At 42.5% G+C, this 13,716-nt stretch overlaps 1 protein-coding gene across 3 annotated transcripts in view; it reads left to right on the forward strand.

The window, feature by feature from the left end:
- Mtus1 (microtubule associated scaffold protein 1) overlaps positions 1-13,716 on the forward strand; it is a 134,212-nt gene that overhangs the window by 89,135 nt on the left and 31,361 nt on the right. For all 3 annotated transcript variants that reach the window (XM_038324589.1, XM_038324587.1, XM_038324590.1), the window contains one exon: positions 10,449-10,663. In XM_038324589.1, coding sequence (XP_038180517.1) covers positions 10,449-10,663 — 215 coding nt within the window. The remainder of the gene's footprint in view (positions 1-10,448; positions 10,664-13,716) is intronic.

Below are 13,716 nucleotides of genomic sequence, written 5' to 3' on the forward strand. Positions count from 1 at the left end.
TTCATCTCTGTTTTGCCACTTGTCTCGTAACTTTACCTGTGTTCTAACATGTCTTCTCTGGGAGCTGGCTGGCATCTTCTCAACTCCACCCTTCCTTCTCCCTGTATTCAGTTTGACTTTTCCACCTTGCTATATTCTGCCTTGCTATAGGCCAAAGCAGCTTTTATTATCAACCAATGAGAGCAACATATATTCACATCATACAGAAGGGTTATCCCACAGTAAGAAAATGCCCCGCAGACATGCCCCTAGGCTGATCTGATGGAGGTAATTCCTCAATTAAGGGTCCTTCTTCCCAGGTGACCCTAGTTTGTGTCAAGTTGACAAAAACTGTTTTCAAATTTCAAGCTATTTTGTTATTTGACAAAGTCTTAGTATTTGACTATAGTTACTTGAAATACTTTCCATTTTGAAATAACACATTGAGGAAAGGTATTGTGCATTTCAGATGTGTCTTTTATACCCTTAATATTTTACTAGTGTAACATTTATGGTGGTTATTTGTGTACTTTTAAGATAAATATGTTTTTCTCAAACACCAAAATAGGTATCAATGAAGCCATTACCATTTCCCTAATATATACATAGATTATATGTGTGTGTGTATGTATGTATACATACATCAATTTATATGTAAAAAGAGAGTTGGTTATTGTAGAGTTCATAAAAGGCCAGACTGAAGGACAACAGATCAGTGATGTAGCTCTACCACACTTTACTGTTTTAATTTATATTTTCATCTTCTTTTTGCTTCCTTGAAGAAGCCATCTTGATGACCTCACTGGCCGCTGGGCATGTTGATGGTTACTTTCCAAGAGCATAGAGAATCACTATTAAAATAACATGTGTTATGGCTGGGTTGTGGTGCATGCCTTTAATCCTGGCACCCAGCAGACAGAGGCAGGTAGAGAGTTCAAGGCCAGCTTGGTCTGCAAAGGAAGGTCCAGGACAGACAGAGCTATATAGAATGCAAACAGACAAAACACCCTAATAATATGTGCTCTGTCACTTTAGAGGATATTTTAGAGCTAATTTACTAGCAGTGTGTGCAGAGCTAAGCATGGTGGCATACACCTGTAATCTTAGCACTTGGGAGGCTGAGGTAGTATTGAGAGATAACCGTCAGCCTGCGCTATAGCAAGACCCCTTCTCTTCTCCCACCCAAAACAAAAATAGTGTGTGCACACTGCTTGTGATCTGAGGTCAAAAGACAGCAGTTAGGATTTTAATACTCTTTTCTGCTGTACTTTTGATTATCTTGGAAGCCCTTTTATCTGTGATTATGTAGTTCTGGGGAAAATTAATACTAAGAAATCTTTTAGGTACTGTATTAGTTATTTTAACATTGCTTTGATAAAATACCACGACCAAAGCAACTTTTAACAGAAGGGTTTCATTGAACTTATGGCTACAGAGAGTAGAGACGGCAAAGTGAAGACATGGTACCAGGTGACTGGCTGAAGCATTGGGTTCAATCCCCACTGTAGAAACCATGCATGGTATCACATGACTGCCATCCTAGTGTTCTGGAAGAGAAAGCAGGGGAATTACAAACTCAAGGTCATCTTTGAATATATAGAGAACTCTATGTTTAAGCTATTGTTTCCTGACATAAGTGATGAATTTAAAAAATTCTGATAAGGTTGCATAGATTACCATCACTGCTAAATTGATAAAACCAGATTGTGTACATAGCCCTGTGTGTTGGGGGCAGTCTCCAGGCCATCTTTAGGCTCGATTGCACCTTGAGAGAATTACATGGCAGGTGATTAGTCGGAAGAACAGGTGTGTTTAGGACGGACTAATTTTGGAGATTCAGGAGCAGAGTGTGAGAGAAGGTTCTAGCACCTTCCCCATAAGCCACTCCACACTCCTCTCCTTCTGCCCTTGTCCTCATTCTGCCTGTCAATCTGACAGTTCCCAGCCAGAAGCCTAGCCTTTACTGGTTGTCTCTTGTTCTGACTGTGGGCCTCTTGCTCTGCCTTGTAAACCCATTCTCTCCTGCCCATCCTCACTGTCATGGACCCGGGATTTGTTGTTCTTGGGTCTCCCTCCTGGCCTCTCTGCTCTCTGCCTCTCTGGTGGTGCCTGCTTAGGTCTTCTCCCCTTCACAGCATTGTTTTCTGTTTTCTACATGATAAAGTCTTGCACCATGCACATGCCCTCACTTCTCTTTATATTCCCAGCAGCTTCATTTTACTTTGGTTGGGATTGATAATTGTGTCGAGCTGCACAAGCCTTGGGGGCTTCAAGTCATGCCTTTGTGTGTGTTTCCTGGCTCTATTTTCAGTTTCTGGCTACCTCCTTCACTTATCTGCCTCATGGACAGATTGGTTAATACTCTGCCCCTGCACCTAGGACATTCTCAACATGCACTCCTACCTCACTGTGTGTACATGATTCCAACATCTGATTATCATATCATATATCATATCATATCATATATCATATGTCATATATCATACTTCCAAGACTGGTGACGTACTTCTGTCGCACAAGTTTCTTAAAAACCAGGACCAGTTTGTTAGGATGCATTCCATAGATGGCTATAGAATGAACAGTATGGTTTATCTGGATGCTCATCTATATTAGAAAACATATTTTTTCATTGATTCTCATTATAATACTCTAATCAAACGCCAAGGAGACACCAACTGCAAAAACAAATACTTGGTATTTCTGTTGGAACTTTCAGATGTGGGATTGAGAAAAGTGTAGAAAGATGGGAATTGTCTGACTGTCTAGCCTCACAGGGGTTCAGGCTGTCTTCCTGCATCCCAGAGCAGTGCTATCCTGAGATGATCCCTGCTGGGTCCCCAATAGCTCCCCTCCCCCATCCCTGTTTGCCCCTGTTATGGTCTATGGTAATGAGTAGTAGTGAGTGGGCCAACACTTATGGAAAAATAGATTCATCCTTAGGTAGTTTTTGTGCTTCATGGAACTCTGGACACTTTCTTATTGGTCTTTTCTCCGAGATTTAACAACTTGGTAATCAAGCAGATTCTATTAATGGGTGGCTTGTTTGGCCAGAAGGCAGGTTTTTCCTCAACTTATTCTGTGTCATGGTTAGGCTTTGGGTCTGGATTTAAGCCCATCTCAAAAGGTGTTTAATTAATGAGATGGGCATCCATCTAATGGAGCAACTTATTTTTCTGTAAGATGATAAATTAAAGCTTTGGACTAGTTATTTAGCTGTTTTTCAAGTGAGCAGATTTTTTTTATTATTTTTACCTTTTCTTGAAAATAGATTCTTTGCTCATACAATATATACTGATTATAATTCCTCCACCTCCACAGTCCTCCCCACTTTTCCCCACTTCCCTTCCCCTCTGGATCCACTCCATTTCCAGCTCTTATTAGAAAAGAAGAGGGTTCTAAGAGATAAAAAACGTGACAGAACAAAACAGAATAAGATGAAGTAAAAACATAATAAGTTGGACACAGCAACCCAACAGGAGGCAAAGAGTACCAAGAGCAGGCACAAGAGTCAGAGACCCACTCATTCTCAGTCAGGAGTCCCACAAAAATACTAAGTTGATTGTAATAATAATAAACACAAAGGACCTGAGGTAGACCCGTGTAGGTCCCAGGCTTGTTACTTCAGTCTCTGTGATCTCATATGTTCCTTGCTTAGTTGATTCAGAGGACCTTGTTCTGGTATCTTACATCCCCTCTGGCTCTTAAAATCCTTCTGCCTTTTCTACTTGGTGGTGGTGGGGGTTCCCTGATCTCTGAGAGGAGGGATTTGATGGAGACCTCTCATTTAGACTCTCTCTCTACGCAGTGTCTGACTGTGTGTCTCTGCATATGTTCTATTTCTGCTGCCAGTGAAAGCCTCTCTAATGATGACTGGATCAGACACCGATCTATAAATATAGCAGAATATCGCTAGGAGTCATTTTCTTGATACTTTTTTTTTTTTTTTAAAGATCAGCCATGTTTGGTTTTACACTAGGTCTCTGGGCCATCTAATCTTTGCTTCTTGGTTGCCCAGGCAGCACCAGGCATGAATTCCCTCTCCTGGAGTGGTCTTTAAGTCAAATTAGATATTGGTTGGTTACTCCCAAAAGTTCTATGCCACCATTGTCCTAACATATTTTGCAGGCTGAGCAGATGGTAGGTAAAAGGTTGTTGTTCATGTTTCCCTTTCTACAGCCTGCAGAGTACCTTCCCACACCAAAGGCATTAGGAATTAGGGGTGAATGCTTCCTATTGTCTTAGCAATAGCCTGCATTGTTTGTGAATTTCTATGGGACCTTCATAGTCAACAGCTCAACTGAATGCAACCCAGTCTCACCACTGGCAGCCTTGCCTAGTGACAAGCGGTGACCTGCTGGGACTCCATATCTCTTATTATTAGGAGTCCTCATTAGGAGCGCCTTCACACAGTCCAGGAAGCTTCCACTGCCCCCCACCCCCATTCCAGCCATCTCTCCCTAGACTCTTTTCCTCCACCCCATCTCCCCCTACCTGATCCCCACTCCACCATCCCCACCTGTCCCTGGTCTGCCCATAAAATCTTTTTCACCTTCTCAGGGGAATTCATATACCTCCCCCACAACACCTCCTATTTACCTATCCTCTCTGATTCTACAGATTGCAGCTTCATTTTATTTATTTAATGACTAATATCCGTATTTATCTTTCTGATCCGAGTTACATCACTCAGGATGTTTTTTTTTTTTCCTAGTTTTCATTAGCCTGCAAATTTCTTTTTTTTTTTTTTCCTTTTGAGAATTTTCTTTTTGGCTTTTTTTTTTTCTAGACAGGGTTTCTAGACAGTCCTGGCTGTCCTGGAACTCACTCTGCAGACCAGGCTGGCCTTGAACTCACCCTCCTGCCTCTGTCTCCTGAGTTCTGGGATTAAAGGTGTGCGCCCCCCACTGCCCATTATTTTTTAATCTTTTAAATTTTTATTAGATATATTTATTTTATGTATATATATATATATATATATATATATATATATGTAGGTGTAGCATGTATGTCTATTGCCCATACAGGTCAGAAGAGGGTGTTAGATGCCCTGGAAATAGATGGTTGTGAGATACCATATGTAGCCTGCAAATTTTATGCTATTATTTTTTTTTTTAGTAGCGGAGTAATGTACCACATTTTGTTTATACATTCACACACACACACACACACACACACACACACACACACACACACATATAATATCTGGTTTATGTTGAGGTCTTTGATCCACTTGGACTTGAATTTTGTGCATGGGGATAGATATGGATCTATTTTCATTCTTCTACATGCAGACATCCAGCTTGACCAGCACCATTTGATGATGATGCTGTCTCTTTTTCAGTGTGTATTTCTGGCTTCCTTACCAAAAAATCGGGTGCATGCTGACTAATGTCTAATTCTTCAATTCGATCCCATTGATCAATGTGTTCTTTTTTCATGCCAATACCATGAGTGTTTTTCTTTTAAACTACAGTGCTATGATACAACTTGAAATTAGGGATGGTGAAACCTTCAGCAGTTCTTTAATAGTTCGGGATTATTCTGACTATTCCATGTGTTTTGCTTTTCCACATGAAGTTGAGAATTGTGCTGGGATTTTGATGGGGATTGTGTTGAATCTGTGGATTGCTTCTGGTAAAATGGCCATGTTTACTATGTTAATCCTGCCAATTCATGAACATGAGCGATCTTTTCATCTTCTGATATCTTTAGTTTCTTTTCTTCAAAGACTTGAAGTTTTTATCATGCAAGTTTTTTGACTTGAGTTGGTTAGAGTTACCCCCAAGATATTTTATATTATTTGAGGCTATTGTGAAGGGTGTTGGTACAAGTGTGTGCACAAAGAGTTTTGTTTTGCAGTTTGTGTTTTCCCATACTGAATCCATTGTAATATGAGTCAGAAGTGGCAGTAATATTACTTTGTTGATAATATTAAGGTTTCAGATTAAATTAATTCATTGAAATCAGATCATGTTCTTTTAATAGATTCATAGATATAAACAAAATAGTTTATCTTTTTAAGTACAGCCTTATTATCAAAACAGTAACATCCTCATCCTGATAAAAACATGTAAGGGCATTTAAGGATAGGTGGTCACAGTTTGCTTCATATTATGCTAAATTTATCATATTATGATAAGCTCATGTAAATAATAAATCCCACAAGACTCAAGGGAAACTCTTGGCTTTCCATGTTATGAATTAACCCATTTATATGAGCTTCGGGGCTTTGAGCATCACTAGAGATTTTTTTTCTTCCTCTCTGATTCTTAATTGAACCAGGAATGGGGACAGGGAGGGATGTGTGAACTGGGTCATTGGCTGCCATGTAGGATTATTGTCCTAAGGGAGCATAGTATGTGGAGCAAAGATTGAGGTCACAGTGTGCTTGTCCAGCCCCAGGTATAGAGTACCCTGCCCAATGGAAGGTGTGTACTCTAGAAAAACAATGTTGATGTGTCATTTCCTCCTTGACTGTCAATTTGTTCCAGTCCTTAACAAACCCTATGTTTAAATTCTTGCCTAGATTGCTCTAGGAAAGATTCTGAACTAGATTGTATTTTCTTTCATGTTAAGCGTTGAGTAAGGACTTAAGTGCTCAGAATTTCTTTTAACCATTTTGAACATTTTCTTTATTTCTTAATTTATTTAATATATTCAAATTTCTGTAGATAATAGTTACCCTGTCACTTTTGGCACTAGGGGTAGGAGTGTTCCCAGGCAAGTATGAGAACTGTTCTTTGAGCCCTCGGCACCCAGATGAGAATCTGACATGGCTGTGCATACCTGTAACCCCAACATCGGTAGGGCAGTGGGGAAAGGGACATCCTAAGAGCTCAATGGCCATCCAGCCTAGCTGAGCCCGCAAGCATCAGGTTGAGTGAGAAGATCCAGTCTCAAGGAGATGAAGTGGAGAATGATAAAGACACCTGATTGCTGCACACTGCGCCCCCGTGTCTGCGCTCTATGCGCGATTACCCAGTTCCCGAGCTTCGGGCAAGGGGCAGGAGGTTAAAATACATAAACACATACAGACAGAGAGACAACAACACGGGTCATCCTTGAATTCCCCAAGAATGCCCCTTTATTGTGTTCAGAGGCAGATTATATAGAGATAGCCACGCCCCAGCCAAACCCACCAGAAACCACTCTGCCATCAGGAACTCCTGAAGGTCTCGTGCTCAGAGCAGCTGCAGGCACTCATATCAGGGGATTACAAGAAATTCAGCATCTGGGGTCTCACTGCTCCCAACACCTGATGTCCTGCTCTGGCCACCATAAGCCTATGCATGGCCACATGAACCAGCAAATACGCGTATACACGTATATGTCCACACAGCACAGAAGTGAAGTACATCTTTTCTAAAAAGGCAGAAAGTATGAAAATGCTTTAAAACATCTTACTGTCTGGCTTGCAATCCCCAGCCCCAGAAGGAAAACGTTGTGAGTTTTCCATGCGCTTTGCTGTATTTTCACCATGTAGTTCCTACGTCTCCAAGAATCCTACAGAACATTTTCTCTAAAATGTTAAGGTAGAAGATTAGCCTCAGGCTGGGGATGTAGCTTAGTGGTAGTCCTGGGTGTGCCTAAAGCCCCAGTCTGATCCCTGACACTGCGGGGGGGGGGGGGGGGGGGGGACTGGAGAGCAGGTGAGAGCCGCCCCTCACACTCTGTAATTGTGATCTGATAGTTTCAATAGTCTGGTAAGGTTATTGCGTGTATTTTGTTCCTGTGTTTTAATAAGTTACATTGATATCCAGTCTAATTCCTAGAGTGTGAGGGGGTCACAGAGCCTGTGTTGTTTGGCCTAGATTCTGAATGAATCTATCCCAGAGAGTCTGTTTACAGTTGAGATGCCCTTTCATCTGCTCTGGCCTTACCTTTCTTATGTAGGTACCAGAAGGATCAAAGAAAAAATAAAGGGGGGGGGGGGGAGTATTCTGGGTAGCACCTGCCCATAGCTCTGGAGGCAATGCAGAGGACCACTCGAGCCCAGGAATTTGAAGCTAGCCTGGGCTACAGAGAGATTTAGGTTCGAAGAAGAGAATAGAGAACTCTCTTAACAGTAAAAGCCTCCCATTGTTCTTAGCTAGTGTGTGGCAAACACAGTTTCTTAGAACATTGGACTGGCTAATTGTATAGCAACTTGAGATGGCTAGAGTCATCTGAGAGAAAGGAGTCTATTGAGAAAATGCTTCCATAAGATGTGGCTGTAGGGCATTTTCTTAATTAGTGAAGGATGGGAGAGAGCCCTGCCCATTGTAGGTGGTGGCATCCCTGGACTGGGGTCCTGGATTCTATAAGAAAGGCTGAGCAAGTCATGGGGAGCAAGCCTTGTAAGCAGCAGCACCCCCCCCCCACCCCCGCTTGTGGCCTCAAGGTTCCTGGAAGGGAGAGTGTAAGCTGAAATTAACCCTCTCCTCCCCAAGTTGCTTTGGTCATGGTATTCCATCACAGGAATAGTAGCCCTCAAAGGCAAACATTGACGAATTGATATACAGAGTATGTTGACATGCCGCTTAGATCTTTGTCATTAATATAGTAAGTGATTAATAATTTATTTTTCTGTACTATTTGATTATGGCAATATCAAGCTGGCCATTTCCTCATCTAGGGAAGTGGCAGTTAGCGATAGGTGATTTAAAAAACTAAATTCACTAAAGTATGCTGGGTCTTTCCCCATCTCCAGGTACTGCAAGACACAGCAGGGATTTGTTTACCCATGCAAAGCAGCCACAGGAAGTGAGGGCACTTTTATCTGATTGATGCTAAAATATTACTTAGAATGTAACTTGATATTTAAATATTATTCTGAGTGTAACCAAGAACCACTGACTCTTGGAACACAATCCAGATGTTTCTTTTCTTTCCTTACGGCTCTCCTGGATGATAGTTTGTGACTTCCTAAAAAATGAGAGGGAAGGGTCGCAGCTTCAAAAGTCCTGTCCAATTCGTCACCCCAGAAGGGGGATGGCGCCACAGGGACTGCACATCATAATAAGAAAAATTGATTTTACTCTTTCTGGCTTCACGTGCCTTCCTCTTATATTTAGATCTGTTTTGATTGTCGAGACTGTTTATTTCCAGACATTAAGCAGTATTGTTTCCTGTTTTATCCAGAGCAACTTAAAGTTTGGAATGCGTCCAAAACTGAGCAAGATTTTCATTTAGAGCACAGCATCGGAAGTGAGCAGAGTCTCCAAATGGTATCATAGACGGAGGTGCTGGGGATAAAGTTCTCCTTTACCCACTATTACAGCTTGGGAAACACTACATTTGCACTTACTATAAAATGAAGCAATGTATACAGGCATAGAGTGCTCTTTACAGTGACCTCAGTGGGGCGAAGCGAGATCTTCAGTGTATGTGCTGGTTTATTAGCTCAGTGATGGTTCTGCAAGGTAGACCACGGCAGTGACAGGACAGACAGCAAGAGAGCAGCATCTGAGGCCTGTGATGGGAAGGGGGGAGGGGACTTCAGGGGAGTGAGAACTTCAGGGGAGTGGGAAGGGTTTGGGGTCAGGGGAGGAGGACCAACAGGAAATAAACTGTGAAGAAGTTTTTACAAATGAAAAGGATTTATCTGTGAAAGTACTATAATGAAACCTATTACTTTGCATACCAATTAAAACGAAACAAATTTACTCATTTGTTTGGAGACAGTGTCTCGCTGTGTATCCCCAGTTGGCCTAGAACCCTAGACCAGGTTGTCCTGGAACTCAGAGATCCGCCTGCCTCTGCGACCCAACTGCTGGGATCAAAGGAGTGTGCCATCACATCCAGTATAACAAGTCTTTTAAAAGGAAACTGTAAGAGCAAAGAAGAGCTTCTCAAGTTTAAAAATTTGAATTTTCCTTTGTGCTTATGTCAGAAGTAGTTGCTGCTATTGGATTTCTTTTTAAAAAATCTCTTCTTTTTGATATAAACAAGGAATTTAAAACTACATCTTTAATTTGTAGCATACTAATATCTAGTTCATTCTCTCTCTCTCTCTCTCGCTCTCTCTCTCTCTCTCTCTCTCACACACACACCAAATCAACCTCTCTGATAAACATAGGTGCAGAAATTCCCAATAAAATACTGGCAAACTGAATTCAAGATTGTATCAAAAAGACCATTCAACCTGATCAAGCTGACTTCACTCCAGAGCTTTAGGGATGGCTCAACCTACAAGCATCAATAAATATAATTCGTGACATAAATAAACTCAAAAGACAGAAATCACAAGACCACCCCCAACCGACACAGAAAAGGCCTTTGGCTGTCAGAGTTCTTTGTCAGTTTTACTGGAAAATTTAAAGCCATGCCATTGAGTTGGAGAGATGGCTCAGCAGATAAATGTGCTTGCTGCGCCAGCCTGGGAACCTGAGTTTGATCTGGGGACCCACAGTCAGAGGGGAGCAATTCTGGGGAGTTGTTATAAAATTTACCCTCGCACATCTTTGTGCTTCCATTTCTTCCTCTTGCAGTTGAGAAGGGCCGGCAGAAGAATCCCAGAAGTCTGTGCATCCAGACCCAGACAGCCCCGGATGTGCTGTCCTGCGAAAGAGCGCTTGAATTGGCGCAATACAAAACAAAATGTGAAAACCAAAGTGGATTCATCCTACACCTCAAGCAGCTTCTTTCCTGCGGCAATACCAAGTTTGAAGCATTAACGGTTGTGATCCAGCACCTCCTGTCCGAGGTAAGGATGTAAAACCCTCGGGCGTGGGGAAAGGTTGCTCAACTCGCGCTTGTCGTACAGATATGTCTGAGTTAATGATTGGAGGACCAGGGCACCATCTCTCTAGCACCGTCTGTCTCTCTTTCTCCGTGTGCATGTGCACTTGTGCACATACTTGTGCACGCTCATGTTTATGGTATGTACATACAGGTAGAGACTAGAGAATGACCTCATTTATTCCCCGGGAGTCATCTTCTTTGAAGCAGGGTTTCTCACAGACACGAAACTCACCAAGTTGGCCTTGTTGGCTCACAAGCAAAGCCCAGGGATAGGCCTGTCTCCACTTCCCCACCAATCCAGTACTGGAAACTAAGCCTGGCTTTTTGTTTTGTTTTTCGAGGCAGGGGTTCTCTTTGTAGCCCTGGCTTTCCTGGAACTTGCTCTGTAGATTGGGCTGGCCTTGAACTCTCAGAGATTCTTCTGCCTGCTGGGATTAAAAGGATAAGCCGCTACCGCCTACCGTGCCTGACTTTTAAAACTAGAGATTAAACTCAGAACTTTGTTCTTATAAGGCTATTGTTTTGCTGACTGAGCTATCTCTAGAACTCAAACTATACATTCATCACTCACTTAATGTTTGCATCAATCATTAGAATTTGGGATTACAATAATGTTGTGTTATCGTCCCTCATTCCTTCTGTCCTCACGTGTGGTGTATAAGCATGTGGACACACGGGTGCAGGCACCCATGTGTGCAAAAACAAGAGTGGTCCTCTGTTGCCCTCCTACTTTTTGAGACAGGGTTTCCCACTGACCCTGTAGCTGGAAGTTTCAGCCAGGCTGGTTTGCTGGTGGTTTCCTAGGATCCACCTGTCTCCATCTTCCCAGGCTGAAGTTATAAGCACGGGACTACATACCTGGCTTTTTAAATGCATATTGAGGATTTGAACTCAGGTCCTCTTGCTTTCACAGCGAGCACTCCTAACCACTGAGCCATCTCCCAAGCCTGCTAATATTTCCCCTCCAGAGTCTCTTCATTGGAAAGACGGTAGAGAAAAGATAATTGCCTGTAGTACACATATATATATATATTATATCATCTAGATTCTAATAGCATTAAAGTTTCATTCCACTTTTTTGGGTCTAATTATATACAGCTTTCCCATTTAGTTAATACTTTGGAAAATGAGATTTCTCTTCTTCCCAAGGTCATCCTGTTTAGACCCAACTGATCACTGGGTTCCTATAACACCTCTTTGTTTCCACCCTTCTCTCCACAGTCTGTCCCATGCACTGCTAACTCTGCAGAGCACTCCATCCTGCTGATGGCCCTCTAGTGGTTCTCCACTGCCCACACAGGGTCTGATGTGGGCACCTCTGTTTCCAATCCTTCTCTTTGCAATCCATCCCATGCACTGCTAACTCAGTCCTGCTGAGGTTACCCTAGTGGTTCTCCACTGCCCACAGAGAGTCTGATGTGGGCACCTTTGCTTTCACCCTTCTCTCCGCAGTCCATCCCATGCACTGCTAACTCTACAGAGCACTCCGTCCTGCTGATGGCCCTCTAGTGGCTCTCCAGGACTCTCTGGAGTTATTGTGTGTCTGCGAAATAATCATTACGAGTTGAGACTAGGTGGGAGCTACACATGGTATTTAAAGACTTAGAAAGAAAAAGAGAATATGGACATATTATTGATATTTTTATTGATTAGATTGAAATGGGATGGTATATGTTTGAGCTGAGTAAAAAAAACCTACTAAAATTAACTGTTTAAAAAATGCACCTACTAGGAAATTATTAAATTATGTACACTTGTCAGGAATGATTCTGCTTTATTAGCTTTGACTCTACAATTCCAGAATTTGACACTGGTGCCCTTTGCATGAATCTCTCACTGCCCAGCTGCTCGGTTGTGTATTAGGGAGATGAAGGAAAACAAGATAGAGTTAATATTTGTGAAGAATACCTGGAACTTATCATCTTCTTAAATGCTCACCCAGACAATAGTAAATGGGAATGTTCAAATAAGAAAACCAAGGCACAGAGCTCAGTTCCTCCAAACAGCTAGCAGTGTCGATCCCGGCTGCTGCTCTCCTTGGATCCCTGCACAATCAGACCTTTGTAAGTGAGCACCATTGCATCAGGACCTGCTCTCAGTGGACACAGACTCTACAGACAAAGTCAAATGCTAGTTAAGAAGACAGCCCTGCCTTTATTGCTTCTCCGTGGGCAAAGGTCCAGGAATGTACTTGAAGGAAGCAGGAACCTGACATCCTGCTGCCTTCATCTCTAAGGGCTGCTTCTGGCAGGAGCATCCTCATGAATATACAAATATGCTGTTAATAAGAGTCTTTTTGGTCCAGATAAAGTTGGCCCCTAAACACAAGTCATGTAGTTCATCAGGTGCTCATTGAGGAAAGAATAGATGGAGCCCCGGATTTAAGTGGCTGTGGATTTAGTCTGTTGAGTGACACTTTTGTTATCCCCAGCATGACATACTCTTAATGCGTTTCAAGAACCTTTTTTTAAAAATTTCATACATTACCATGATTACTTGACCCCACCATTACTGTATGAGGCAGAACCTTGTGGCAAGAAGCAAATGATGGAGCACGTGACTCACGCCATGGGAGACATGAGAAGGAACATCATGGTAGGAAGTGACCAAGCACGTGGCTCATGGCATGGCAGACAAGAAGAGGGAAAGATACAGGAAGAGACCAGGCACAATGTAATATCCCTTAACACCCTGCTTTAAGTAGCTTACTTCCTCCAACCAGCAGGTACCACCCCCTAATAGCCCATTCAACTCTGCATTCATCTGTGGAATAGAAGTAGCCGGCTGATGAAGTTCGCATCCTCATGATCCAGTCATCTCTCAACAGCACCAGCTTGATGGGGTGGTCAAACCTTTAGTGCTTGAGTGTTGTAGGGGGATGCATCTGTCCAAACCACAGCAGAGCGGCTCTGTATCAGTGACTCTGCTTAATCAAACTCAGGGACCCCTTCCCGGGTCGTCTACCTCTACCTTCCGCCCACCCTCTGTACTCCAGGAACTTACACTTCTTTCCTA

This window comes from Arvicola amphibius, chromosome 4 (genome assembly GCF_903992535.2).
Source record: "Arvicola amphibius chromosome 4, mArvAmp1.2, whole genome shotgun sequence".
Classification (NCBI taxonomy): Eukaryota; Metazoa; Chordata; class Mammalia; order Rodentia; family Cricetidae; genus Arvicola; species Arvicola amphibius.